A 14975-nucleotide genomic window follows, 5' to 3' on the forward strand; every position below is an offset into this window, starting at 1 on the left:
CTCCTCCCCTTCATCATCATCATCATCAGCTCCTCCTCTTCATCATCCTCATCATTAGCTCCTCCCCTTCTTCATCATCAGCTCCTCCTTATTCTGATCTCCTCTGTATATCTGCTGCAGAACTGAGCATCAATTAGTTCCTCCTCTTACAGTAAACAGAGATTTGCAGGTCAGGGTCAGGTTTTACAGCCTCATATCCTCTGGAGCAGCAGAGACAGACAGATAAAGGTGTTCTGTCAACATCAGCCAGTATTAAATCCCTCCTCATCTGGAGTTTCCTGATGGTCCAGAAACTGAAGTGACCGAAACTTCTGCTTTTATTGATCAGGAGAATCTGCTGATCGAGACTCACTGAAGATCAACACAGGACAGAGCTTCAGCACCTGTGTGATAATGAGCTGGACACTCGCTGACCGATGATGGCCTGGATGGAGAATATTAGACACATAGACAGGACATATATAATAATATATTAACTGTAAATACTGCTACTCGCTTTTTTAATCCTCATATAATAATAATAATATATATATATAAAGCCTCTGCTAAATGATTATTTGGAGCTCTTTGAGAAACACCTGCTCTTATCGTCCCTGATATAGTCTCTGCGTACTCTACAGAACAGGTAGGCCGTGATCTCCTGGTAACCGTGATGTTTGCTATGGTAACCGGCGGTAATGAGCAGATCTCAGTGGTGACCTGCTGCTGCGCTTCTCAACACTGTTGACTAGTTGCCTAGTGATGGAGCTGCTGATGTTCGGCTCATTGTCCTCAAGCTCTTTCATGTGTACGGCGGGTCACGTCTAAACGCTGCAGATCAAGACACTGCTGTGTCAAGTGTTCATTAAAGAGACAGGACACATGTTTCACAGAGGAGACACTGTATACTGCATTCTCCATTATGGGCTCTGTCTCAAATCCTTAAATCCAGGAAGAGCATCTGAATCAAACACTAATGCTACTATTGCCTTCCACATGAACCAAAGGACTAATTTATAGTGAATACTGTAGTGTTTCTGAACAATACTAAAGGACCTGAGTTAATCCTTTGGCGTAATTCTATTGTTACTATGGTAATACATCATCTTTAGTAATTGATCTACTATTGTGATTCTACAGTTGCTATGGTAACACAACGACTATAATAACTGATCTGCTGTGGTGATTCTACAGTTGCTATGGTAACACAACTATAGCAATTGATCTGTTGTGGTGATCATACAATTGCTATGGTAACACAGCAACTATAGTAGTCGATTTGCTGTGGTGATTCTACAGTTGATATGGTAACACAACTATAACAATTGATCTGTTGTGGTGATTCTACAGTTGCTATGGTAACAGAACCACTAAAGCAATTGATCTGCTGTGGTAATGCTACAGTTGCTATGGTAACACAACAACCACAGTAATTGAACTGCTGTGGTGATTCTACAGTTGTTATGGTAACACAACAACTATAGCAATTGATCTGTTGTGATCCTTCAGTTGCTATGATAACACAACAATTATAGCAATCGATTTGCTGTGGTGATTCTACAGTTGCTATGGTAACACAACTATAACAATTGATCTGTTGTGGTGATTCTACAGTTGCTATGGTAACACAACTATAGCAATTGATCTGTTGTGGTGATTCTACAGTTGATATGGTAACACAACAGCTAAAGCAATTGATCTGCTGTGGTAATGCTACAGTTGCTATGGTAACACAACAACCACAGTAATGGAACTGCTGTGGTTATTCTACAGTTGCTATGGTAACAACAGCAATAGTAATTGGTAAGCCCTATTTAAATGACTCATTTATATATGGACTCTCTTTATTAATAGTCAGAAATGTAAAGATACAATTATTGTAGCTAAAGAGTTCAAGTTAAATGAAAAGTGCACTTGATGTCTATAGGATGTATAATAACTGTCATCTCACTGATAGTTTGGGTACATTAAAGATAAATTGTTTTGTTTGTTTTATTGTTATATTGTATAATTTGTTTTATTTGGATGTCTTGTTAGAACTGCGTGTTTGTTGCTGATAGATAAATAAATAAATAAATCTAAAGTCCCTTTATTTTTACCTAAAAACTATACAGTGGATGATCAGTGTACTGTAAAGCAGTAAATGCAGTGTAATATATGTGGTGTTGTGTTTGTACTGTACATGTTCAGCTCTGAGTGTGTGGAAGGAGTTCATCTGAGCTGAATATCTGCTATAGAAACAGTATTATATGAGTGTGTCAGAGTCAGACATGTGGAGCTGCGGCACATGGAGGAGGACAGAAACTGTGAATCATCATCATCATCATCACACTTCAGATGTCTGATGAAGAACACCAGCTGAGACTTTCAAAAATACAATCAAAAATACACTCATAATCCATACGTACTGTTAGGTGAACTCAATAAGGATTTTTAATACTCAATTTTAAAAAGGTCTGGATATGTTCCTAGATTACAATTTCCTCAGAATAGAGACTACCCACATAAAAAATACTATTGCAATGTCTAGTGTTTTTGAACCATACTACTGTAGAGAATTGAATTAATCTGTTCTGGTGATTCTACAGTTGCTATGGTAACACAACAACTGTAGTAGTTGATCTGTTGTGGTGATTCTATGGTTGCTATGGTAACACAACAACTGTAGTAATTGATATGTTGTGGTGATTCTACAGTTGCTATGGTAACACAACAACTATATAGTAATTGATCTGTTGTGGTGATTCTATGGTTGCTATGGTAACACAACAACTAGTAATTGATCTGTTGTGGTGATTCTACAGTTGCTATGGTAACACAACAACTAATATAAACAAATGACCCAATACTGTAGTTTTCTTCCGCTATATAATTATATATTACTACAATACACCACAGTTTACTGTAGTAAAACTGAATTATACTACAGTATTTATGACAGTTTATCAGTTCACTGTAGTAATGATAAATGTATACAATATAATAACACACACACACACACACACACACACACACACACACACACACACACACACACACACACACACACACACACACACACACACACATACACACAAACACACACACACAGTAAACCGAGAGAAAATTCCCTACTGATTAATTACTAATTACAGTTTTATATATGTTATTATTTTTATTTTATTTGTGGTGAAACATTCAGTTTATTGTGTATGTAGAACAAATGCTAGGCTATTACAGATACTGAGAAGTTTTAGGGCTGTTTAAAGAGTGAAACGGTCTCTGTTTCTGAGAATCCTTCAATAAACACGCAGATTTACAGGAAGAACAGAGTCTGGAGGCCCTCTGCTGGATAAAGAGCAGTTCTACATCATCATCATCGCCAATATAATCTATAAACATAAAATAAATACAATTAATTTATCATAGAATGAGCGGCAGCACATGCAGAGATGTTTAATCTGAGGCATGTTTAACGTGACAGAATTACAATACATACTTATTACACAACTTGAATGAATCGGGATTCAATTCGGATCTTTTCAATCGGTCTGAATGAATCATCCTTTGCATTACAGATGCAACAAGAAAGATCAAATTACCAGTCTTGCCTCTTGGATTCAGATTAGACTAATCATATTTAGATCAACAAACTGGAAGACTAGTGACAAAGATAAACAAGTCATTACTTTGAAATGAACTGAAACACGAACCAAATCCTGGAAATGACTCGGTGACTTTCAGGCGCTGGAAGCTGCTGTCCAATCAGGGAGCAAAACGAGGGGAGGAGGAGGAGCTTCGAGTTATGGCGGTTGTGTTTGCAGCACAAATTCTATCACGAATTAATCGAGTTTGCTTGTAATCATTCGAAATCACGCCACAGTCAGCTTCACAGCAGAAATAAGTGCTCGATATCGATCGGCTAAAGGGCTCCAGAAGGTAACGTTACCCTGTCGGTGCCTCGTCAGTGTTTTATATGTTGTTAGTGTGGCCGCTGTAATGTTAGTTAGCAACATTAGCATGATCACCACATTAGCAGAGGATGTGTTTATATTCATACACACGTCTGCGACACTAGTTTATAAACAACTAACTCGGTGATCTGTGTAAATATAGTTTTACTTAATGTTTAAAACGTAGTTTGGTTGTTTGATAAACTCGTAACGTTACTCTGTAAGTTACTCCTGCCATTAGTGCACGCTACAATCACAACATGGGTTTATATCTTAAATAAGCAGGACATCAGGGCTGTTTCTATTCGTGTAGTGAAAGTGACACGCCTGTTGAGCATTGAGCTGAATTATTATTAATGTGTTAATGTCTGTAAATGTAATAATGTATTATTGATCAGGGTTTTTTTCCCTACTGGCCCAGATTTTTACTTGCCCTGCCAAAATTGTCACTGGCCATATTGCGGGATTCACATATGCCAGACAAACCGTGCTTCCTGGGGAAACGAGACGGGTTCCCAAACAAACGTCTGGGTGTGAAAGCACCCTGTATTTGCACGCAATTGACAAATAGCTACAACTGAATTAAACTTTAGTAACAAGGCAGCACTGGCCCGATCGTTTTACACAGCGGATGCCCTTCCAGCTGCAACCCAGTGCTGGGAAACACCCATACACACACACACTCATACACTTTGACCAATTTAGTTCCCCAATTCCCCTATAGCGCATGTGTTTGGACTGTGGGGGAAACCGGAGCACCCGGAGAAAACCCACGCCAACACGGGGAGAACATGCAAACTCCACACAGAAACACACACTGACCCAGCTGAGGTTCAAACCTGTGACCTTCTTGCTGTGAGGCGACAGTGCTGACCACTGAGCTGTAAATTATATTCCTAAAACAAGACCTTTTAAGACTATAGTAGAAGCATCACCTGTGGTGAAGTGGGCGGGGTTTGACTTTGTCCATGGTGAGCTGGTTGGCTGGTTTGCTGTTGATTGACAGGTCGAGTAGTGATGTCATGCATTGAATGATTGCAGTATTGTTGTTGATGTCTGTACCGCAGTGCTGGTTTCTCTGAGGATGGAGGATATGGAGGTGGAGGTGGTCATGGTCTCTGAATCTGGCAGCAGCACTGAAGAAGAAGAAGAAAACGATGTCGCCGCGTCCGTGCCGGAGGATCGGTCCAGACTGCCGCTGCGGCGAGCCCTCAGGAGGAGACAGATGATCAGGTACCACAACACTGAACACTAGTCTCCATCTCATTAGCATAAACAGCAGCCCTGAGTGAGAAGCAGCCGTCTGTCCATTAGCCATTAGAGTGTTTGAGCTGCTGAAGATAATGTCAGCATAGACTAAGAGGATTATAGATGTGGAGTTTTAGATCAACAGAGACATGAAGCACACATGACCAGCACTCACAACACAGCTAGTCCCACAGGCGTCTGTAGCTCCGCCCTCTTCTGAAAAGAGCACGATCTCATTTGCATTTAAAGTGACAGTCACCAAAGCGCCACTATTAGGATCAAAGCCTGAAAGGGTCAACACGCATGCTAGATTCTTTAGCAGTGCGTGTTGTCTTAATCGTGTTAATATCAGAGTGTCGCTGTACATGATCGAGTAGCTCTGGTTGAGTCTTCATTGAGGAATGATTGTCATTTTGTGTGTGTGTTGTCAGTCAGCGTCCTCATGCGGAGCGAGTGCGGAGAATTCAGACGCTCCTCCAGAATACACACCACCTGCCGGACACACACACTGATGCTGAGCCGGCCTCCAGCCACAGCGCCGACCAGAGCCACGTCCAGTCCACAGCGGAGACCAGCAGCCCTGCAGGTCTGAGAATGCTCTTAATTAGCACATCTCATTTAATTAGCACGTCTCTTTTAATCTCGCTGGTTTACAGCTGTGATAACTATTGGAGGACAGAAAATTCTCAGGTAGCAGTTAATTAAATAATGTTGGACAGCATGTCATTAGCATATCTATTATAGAAATATATAAATAATTGACTTATATAAATAATAATTCATAAATGACTGACTCCGTTTTAAGTATAAGCTAGTAGTTAAACTAATCTAGACTTTGCATTAATACATTGCACAATAAATCAGAAGTGTTTAGAATATTGTTGACTTTGTGTGTGTGTGTGTGTGTGTGTGTGTGTGTGTGTGTGTGTGTGTGTGTGTGTGTGTGTGTGTGTGTGTGTGTGTGTGTGTGTGTGTGTGTGTGTGTGTGTGTGTGTGTGTGTGTGTTCGTGTTTGTGCCTGCGCATGTGTGTGAGCAGGTCCCAGTGTTCCTGCAGAGGCTGAAGCTCCAGCAGTAGAGCTGAAAACAGAGGTGGAGGTGAGCGAGAGTGTGTGGAGTCTGTGTGAAGCACATGCTCTCTGCGCAGTGAACTGTGTATAGCAGGGCTAGTCAATTAGTTTGTCATGGGGGCCAGTTCATGAAAAGCATCCCAAACGAGGGGCCGGAGAGATATGACTAGGCCCACACAGAATCTGCAGATTTTTAACCCATCATTAATTCTGTTTATTTACTTGAGTTAATGTGTGTAAATTTATATTTATTCAGTTTTTAGATTAATAACAGTAATATTATTGACTAATATGAAAATATTAACATCATTTATGTATAATGCAGTGTGTATAGTAATATGTTCTGTCCTTTAGTAGAGATATTATATGAGAGACTTGCTTTGTTTACTAAATTAAGTGGATCTAATTGGATTTGCATTTTAAACATTAAATACAAGTTAAAAGAGAATATATTTTAGTTCACATATTAAGCTTTTAGTTTAATTAGTTTAGTTTTAGTTAGTTATGAGACTCCTTAAATAATTCCGCAGAAATCTGCAGATTTTTACTAAAATTCTCCACAGAAATAGCTAAAAGCATCTGCAGATTCCGTCTGGCCCTAGATATGACTTGCAAAATAAGTGATGACACAACAGCAAATAAGAGCCCATATGCTGTGTTTCTGCTCATAAAGACACCCACGTTGACTTTTTCTACATTAAAATGTTAATATGCTGTATTTTAAACTAAACATCACTGAATCGTACAGTGTGGCTTTATTTACAAGCTTATCCAAATGTTGTATTTCGAGGTACAAAATCAGTGCATTGCTAAAGTAGGCTTCTTCTACATTCAGACTCATTCATATGTTGTGTTTTAATATATATATATATATATATATATATATATATATATATATATATATATATTAGGGATGCAACGATTATAGATTTTAGTTGTACGGTTATAGTCTGAAGAATAATCACGGTTTCACAGTTATCACTGTTATTCTGTATTTATTAAATTAAAAACACTACTAGATTGTAAAATAAGCAGTTTTCATGTGATTTTTCTAGTGTTGTTTATTGCTGGTCAGTATTAAATACAGCAGAAAATAGTAATAAACACAAACAATAGTCCATTTCTCTCTTTGGACTTAAAAATAAATGAAAAGTTTTTGATTTTAAACGTGAGTGATAACTAAATCTAAACAATGAATAAATAAAAATAAGAATAAATTAAATCGTATTTGTCTAATGTTATTTTAAGCTTTATATAAGCTCAGAGTTTAAATGAACTGTTGTTATTATCTGCGTTCATGCATGCATAATCATTTGTAATAATTCATCTAACGTATCTTTTGTTTACATTGCACTAAAAGCCATGCACAACTCTCACCAATATAGCGTGAGATCATCTCTGTGCACCTGCAGGGCGCAAGTGCGTCGGTCCACTTGCAAGCCAAACGTGTAAGTTTTGGTCGCACTATTTAAAGCGCCGAAACATTGCCTCGGGGGCCGGGTTCATCTCACGGGCCGCCATTTGAATAGCCCTGGTGTAGAGTGTGTGTTGTGTATAGTGTGTTGTCTGTGCCGTATGGTGTGTGACTGTGCAGTAATTGTGTACAGTGTGTGGTCTGCGCAGTGAAGTGTGTGTATGGTGTGTTGTCTGCTCAGTAAGCTGTGTATGTTGTGTTTGTCCTGGTCTCAGGCCTCCTCAGACTCCTCCACCTCAGCCGCAGCGTCTCCCGCAGGTGCAGCAGATGAAGCAGACACTGAAGGCGAGTCCTGCTCCATCTGTTTCGAGCCCTGGACCACAGCAGGTGAGCACCGTCTGGCCGCCCTGCGCTGCGGGCACCTGTTCGGCTACATCTGCATCTCCCGCTGGCTCACGGGCGGAGGAAACAAATGCCCACAGGTGAGCCTCCATCTCCTGCTTCACCCACAGCATCAACAAACACCATCATGGCTGACTCCAACGACTATCAGGGAGATCGTTGGCAGAGTGAGATCTGACTGGGAAGGCTGGATTCATGGATAGACAGTCATGTGTATTCATATATACAGTGCTCAGCATAAATAAGCACAGCCCTTTATGATTGGTTCATTTAAATAAGAGTTTTATTAAACTGTTATATCCTTTAAAGTAAGAGTTCTGTGAGGGATCAGCTCATTCATGCTGAACACTGAGGATACATGTGTATTTTCATTGCATGGTCTTAAATTTCCTAAACGTTTGTATTAAATAAGGTATTACGAAGCTGAAACTGAACTGGTTGGACTCTGTAGACATCCCGACACAGACTGATGACACTGTGGTTATGTTAGTGGTGTTGTTGTGTGTTTTCAGTGTAATAAACCAGCCAAGAAAGCTCAGATCATCTTCCTGTACGCGCGGAGGCTGAAAGCGCTGGACAACACAGAGGAGGTGCGACTCAAGAGGTGCGTTCACACTCACTGAAGATCATCAAGATGAGGATGATGATGATGGTTCATTTGTTTATAGCTGTGTTTCCACACCAAGATGTGAAGTAAATAAATGTGCAAAAGTGTAATCTGGCATAGAACATTGCTGAATGAAGCAGCGTTTCCAGATAATGAGAAGCAGAAGAGCATCACCTCCTCAGCTCCTGCTGCTCCTGCACAGATCTCACCGAGAGAAGTGGAGTCTGCTGCACTGTTGGGATTCTCCACTGTGCTGTTTGTTCTCTAATAAATGAGCTGCACCTCAGAAGGCCAAGACCAAACGCAATGAAGGCGGTGGCTTCTGGAGACAGGAGCGCAGACAGATGCTTAAGACAGTTCTGGAGGGAATAATAATAGAAGAAGAATAATACTGAAGCACTGTGATGACGGACTGATGGAGGGCTGAGGCCTGTTACAATCAGCTCAACAATTCACATCTGCAACAATGGAAAGCTGGAAACCAACATTAATGACGCAAAGACCCTCACACACACATTTATATATCTGTCAGATCATCTGATCAGCAGAAACTACAGGCAAAGGTTTGTCTCTACTGGAATTTGGTACCAATCGAGACTAAAATTTTAAAATCGTCCATTCCCTGCTAACATTTAAGCGCTGTTGAGCGTTCATAAACCGTGCTGATTGGCCATTGTGTTCAGGTGCTCAACAGAAATTACTGTGATTGGCTGTTAAGGCCATCAGTTCACCGAACTCACCACTGTTTACTGAGTGTAACCACAGATACAAGGACACCGGAGTGTTTTAAAGCTGCGATTCATCAGTGCATTGCTTATAGACACCAGCTGATTGACGTGACTTTAAAACACTCCAGTGTCCCTGTACCAATGGTTACACTCAGTAAACAGTGGTGAGTTCGGTGAACTGATGACCTTCACGGCCAATCACAGTCTTTTCTGTTGAGCACCTGAACACAATGGCCAATCAGCGATGCTTAAGAACACGCTCAACAGCGCTTAAATGTTAGCGGGAAATGGACGCATTTAAAAACTTCATCATCGAATTCCAGTATGGTGACAACCCTTGTGCAGGCGCACACGTTACTCACTAAAGCTGTTAAGCGCAGTTTAGGAGCTGTTATTTCTTATTGAATATAAGGTTTGTCCTACTCAGCTGTGTGCACACATTTCTAAATCTAAAGAAGTATGCAGATTATAGTGTTTCCATCAGGCATTTCTTTTATGCAGTAATAAAAATGCACTTATAGTTGGCTGGAGGCATAGCTAATGATGTTTATGTTGCTGGTTGTGTGCGCAGTCGTCTGGAGCTGGAGCAGGGCTCTCGCAGGATGGAGCAGCTGGAGGTGGCTCAGTGTCGGCAGCAGATGCAGCTCATGGTGGATGAAAACCTGCGGCTGCGCAAAGAGGTCGAGGTCCGTCAACATGTTCATTACAGCTGAAGACGAAATTAGCAGCCTTGCTGTGATGTTTGAATGTGAAATATTTCCCAAGTGCTGTTTAGCAGAGAAGATCAACTCTACTCGTATCAATTGAATTGAATAGATATTAAAGTGAATTTATTGTGTGTATTATCGTGAGAGACTGTGTTGGCTTATATGTGTGTTTTATCCACCTGTTAGGATCTCTGTTTACTACATCAGCAGCAGCTTTTGCAGTTCTCAGATGTGTGTGTCTCTGTGTCTGTGTGTTTCAGGAGCTGCGTCGGTGGAAAGCGCAGGCGTCTGTGGGCTCGTCTCAGTCGGCGTCTCTGTCCTCGTCTCAGAGGCAGGATTCTGGGCATTATGTTTTCTCCAAGGCGGTTCTGGTGTCTCAGACGGGCGGTAGTCGAGTTCTGGCTCACTGTGAGCCGCTCGGGTGTTTGCTGGCGTCTCAGCCATCTCCACAGGCCACACTGATGCCAGGTAACACACTCACACACGCACAGGACGCAGTGCTGAAACATGTGATAAAGGCTGTCTTTTCTTTTTATGCTAACCATCTGAGATAACGATGCGTAAAATATTGATTTTGGAAATTTGGTTCTATTTTGGTTTCTATTTATATATACAACAGCATAAACTACTTAGACTATGATCACCTCAGGTACTGATTATGTGCTTTATTCAATGTTAAATGCTGCCGATGTGAGTTTAAACACATTTAACATGTTATTTATCACCATACTGAAAGCAGCAGCAGGTAGTTCAGCTCAGATCTAGAAAATATAACTAGCAGACACTTTGAGAATGAACGCCAGAACTGGGATTCAGTGCAAACAACATCAGACACCCAGTAGCCTATTAATAATGAATGTTAAAGAGCTTTAAATGTGTATTCATTACACTTGAAGTCTGAAATCGACTGTTAGGTGGATGAAAAACCTAAAAAGCACTGTGTATTTTAGTATCATCTTTGCTATATTGTATTTATTTTGTATTGTTTTGCTTGTAGAGTTTTTCTTTTCTTTTTATTTACGAACCGTACCAAAACCGAACTGAAGCGTAAGAATGGTTGCACCCCTAGTGGCTACACAGAACTGTCTGATCGCTAGTTTAGTGTTTTTATAAGGGTTTGTTTACACATGATCTCTTTACAGGAATTTGCGGGTCATTTTCAGTACGTTCTGTATGTGTGCAAGTGGATAATGTGTCTGATGTTTGCGTCCCCTCAGGTTTCGGTGTGAAGAAGATCAGCACCGCGACTCTGAAAGCCTCTCAGTACGTTCACATTCACTCCAAGCAGATCCGCGGCCTGGCATTCAGTCAACAGCAGGACGGGTTACTGCTGTCTGCGGCGCTCGACAACACCATCAAACTCACCAGGTCTCACACACACACACGTCCGTCACACACTCCTGCTCACACTCAGATGCTTTAGCAGTATCTGAGCTCACAATCAAGTGTTAATTCAGACAAAGAAATGGGTTTGTCTGTTGTTTAAAACACATTACTAATTAAAAAAAAACAACTGTGTATGTACAAACATGGGCTAAATGTACTAATAACCTGATAAAAATAGGATTCAAATTGATTAGCTGGTGATTAGATGCAATATATGCATGTATAAAAAATAATGTAATTATTGTTTGATTTCTTTATGTACTCTCTGGTTCTGGGGTTGTGTGTGGGGTTGACCTGGATGTTGGTTTTCCTCAGTTTGATGACCAATACAGTGGTTCAGGCCTATAACACTGGCCGGCCGGTGTGGAGCTGCTGCTGGTGCCATGATAACAACAACTACATCTACGCTGGTCTGAGTAACGGATCTGTGCTGGTGTACGACACGCGAGACACCAGTACACATGTGCAAGAGCTGCGCCCGCTGCGCTCCAGGTACAACACACACATGCTTATATGGTTTATGAGGACTCTCCATAGGCGTAAGGTATTTTATACTGTTAAAATACGTTTGTCATGTGACTCTACGCCTAAAGCCAACAGGAAACATTCCAATGTCAAAACACACTATCAAGAATTTAGAATTACAAGGAAACAAGGCATGTCATTATAAACCACTGAAACAGCGTACAACTAGGTCATACCCTTGATATTATACTTGTAAACCACATACACCAGTACACACGTGCAGGAACTGTCATTAAGATCCAGGTCAGACACACACACACTCACTACAGAGTAAGGCTGATGGTGTATACAGGGTTTTCCTGGCTCGAAATGAGGCATATGTGGTATCCCCATCAGGAAATGTTTGCTACTAGAAACAAACCCATTCTTCATTATTTTTGCAATCGGATCAATAAAAACATCATTTAAATAGCTTAACGTTAAATGTAATGTACATACACTTATACTGCATTGGCTCAATAAGGTAAACTGATCTCTGAAATCTACATAGTAGGTGTGGGGTTTAGCTAAGTTCAAAAAATCTCCTGAAATGGTTTTAAATGCTCATTTATTACTCCATAAAATACCCCTAGAACCCGTAGCTACACATTGACCATATTTGGAACGGTCATGAATATTAATGAGCATGAACAGATGACATTTGAGCTGAGTGACACGGTTCAGCATCTACACGTTTGCTGAAACGTGCATCAAATTTCACAATAAACACCCTACATTAACAAAACATACAGTTCAACACCTTATATCTCTTCTGAGTGGAGATGAATACATGTATAATCTGTATATCCTGCATTTTGCATCTTGACGTGAGTTTGAACATTTGTCATACATCAGTAACGCAGTTAATCTGCCTCCCTTCAAAATAAAAAAGCCTACATGCATAATATATTTAATTTAATTATATTTAATAAATGTAAACGTAAAAATAACTAAGGGATGAAAATGATCGTTGTGTCTTATCATTTGCAGCCTGAAGGATGAATATTAATGATCCCAGAGCTGCATATCAGGCTAAAGTCTAGATCGTATACGCGGCCGGCCAGAAGTGCGATATGCACATCAATATAGCAGCATTTTTTATGACTCTGTATAACAATAGTTAATATTTTTACAGTGCTGTGATGGTTGGCGTGGGGGTAGGCGTTAAAAAATAATATTTATTGGGTATTTTAATAGATAGCATAAATAATACTCTGTACAACTACTGTTTTTACGTTACTGTGATGTTTGGGGTAGGGATAGACGTTAATAAAACACAATAACTGTTCATCAGGTCCCGATGATGTAGAATGTGACCTAAAGTACAATCAAATGCTGAGGGCGTGGCCCGTGAGTCACGCAACAGTCTGCTTTGTGTTCTGATTGGCCTGGTGTCCAGCAGGAATTTACACTCGCAGAATTGACATGAGAACAAGGACAAGGTTGAGGCTCACGGTATGATCTCCTATTATTAGACTGTGCCGAGATGTATCCAGATTTTCTTTCTAGGGCACCTTTATATACATGAGCAGGGCTTGAGCATCAGTTGGGGTCTGTCTGTAGCTGTGTCGGTCGGTATGTGCTAAAAACAATGGCTTCATAATTCTGTGTGTGTGCGTGTGGTCCCCAGCTGTCCGGTGGTGTCTCTCTCCTACATCCCGCGCTCCTCCACCTCCTCCTCCTTCCCCTGTGGCGGTGTGATCGCCGGCACGCTGGAGGGCGGATGCTTCTGGGAGCAACACAACGACAACACACACACGCCACACATCCTCCCGCTGGAGTCGGGGAACTGCACGCACATACAGGCGGAGGCGGAGAGCAGACACTGCCTCGTCACTTACAGACCAGGTGAACACACAAACACTTACACAAACACACAAGAGACTCACACACCTACTAAAACACACAGAGGCCCACACACACAGAGAGGGAGAGAGAGAGACCCACACGTACTTACACACTCACACAGAGACCAACACTCTCATAAAAAGAAGCGCACACACAGATAACACTCACACAGAACAGTACTGATGATTCACACACACACACTTCCTCTTCCTCTTCTCTGATTGGTGTTTGCTGGTGTGATTATGACTATAGAGAGTCCTCCTCATACACCACCAAAACGTTTGTGTGTGTTTGTGTGTGTGCAGGTCGCCTGAACCCGTCTCTGCGCTGTGTGTTGATGGAGCTGAGCAGAACTCCTCAGGTGGATCTCCAGTCCTCCGTCTGCTCCTGCTCCCCGGTCCAGACCTTCAGCGCCGGCTCCTCCTGCAAACTGCTGACCAAGAACTGTGTGTTCAGGAGCCCCGCGGGCGGAGGAGGAGCGCTGGTGTGTGCGGGAGACGAGGCCACCAACTCCACCATGGTGAGTGTGTCTGCGTCTGCATGTGCAGTGTGTGTTATACACTCTTTAAATGTATCGTTTCCCTCCCTCAGGTGTGGGACGCAGGCACTGGCGCTCTGCTGCAGAAGATGCCCGCGGATCTGCCCGTTCTGGACATCTGCCCGTTTGAGGCCAACCAGAGCAGCTTTCTGGCGTCTCTGACAGAGAAGATGATCAAGGTCTACAAATGGGAGTGAAGCTGTGTGTGTCACTGCTTGTTTTAAGCATGACGCTTCTATTATGTACAGTTTTGTTTTCTAATGCTCTATTAAAAGTGAAGATCAGGGCTTTATTCATGTTTTAGCTGAGCGTGATCATTGTTGGATGTTTTTTATTGTATATATGTGTTTGTTATTGACTATTTTATTAAAGAAATAAATGCATTCATCGTTTGACAGTTTTTTAAAAACTTAAAATAAGTTAGAGGAGCAGATAATTAAGATTAAGTGGTTAATATGTATGTGGTGTTATTTCAGAGTTAATATTTATACAATGCTATTAATAATATAATAATAATAGGGATATAATAATAAAAAAGGATTTTCATTGCACTGGTCTTGCCATTATAGACTATATGGGATGTTTAGGTGGAATTTGTACTATTATTACAGTAA

The 14975-nt window shown here is 41.1% G+C and overlaps 1 protein-coding gene across 1 annotated transcript; it reads left to right on the plus strand.

Moving 5' to 3' along the window:
• Positions 1-3750: 3750 nt before the first annotated feature.
• rfwd3 (ring finger and WD repeat domain 3) lies at positions 3751-14714 on the plus strand. Its single transcript, XM_056452166.1, has 13 exons — positions 3751-3897; positions 4979-5144; positions 5591-5745; positions 6197-6255; positions 7917-8123; positions 8556-8647; positions 9950-10064; positions 10346-10553; positions 11303-11453; positions 11787-11963; positions 13606-13823; positions 14129-14343; positions 14415-14714. The coding sequence occupies exons 2-13, from the start codon at positions 4996-4998 to the stop codon at positions 14556-14558; spliced, it is 1890 nt and encodes a 629-aa protein (XP_056308141.1). The 5' UTR covers positions 3751-3897; positions 4979-4995; the 3' UTR covers positions 14559-14714.
• The last annotated feature ends 261 nt before the right edge of the window (positions 14715-14975 follow it).

This window comes from Danio aesculapii, chromosome 25, assembly GCF_903798145.1.
Source record: "Danio aesculapii chromosome 25, fDanAes4.1, whole genome shotgun sequence".
Taxonomy (NCBI): domain Eukaryota; kingdom Metazoa; phylum Chordata; class Actinopteri; order Cypriniformes; family Danionidae; genus Danio; species Danio aesculapii.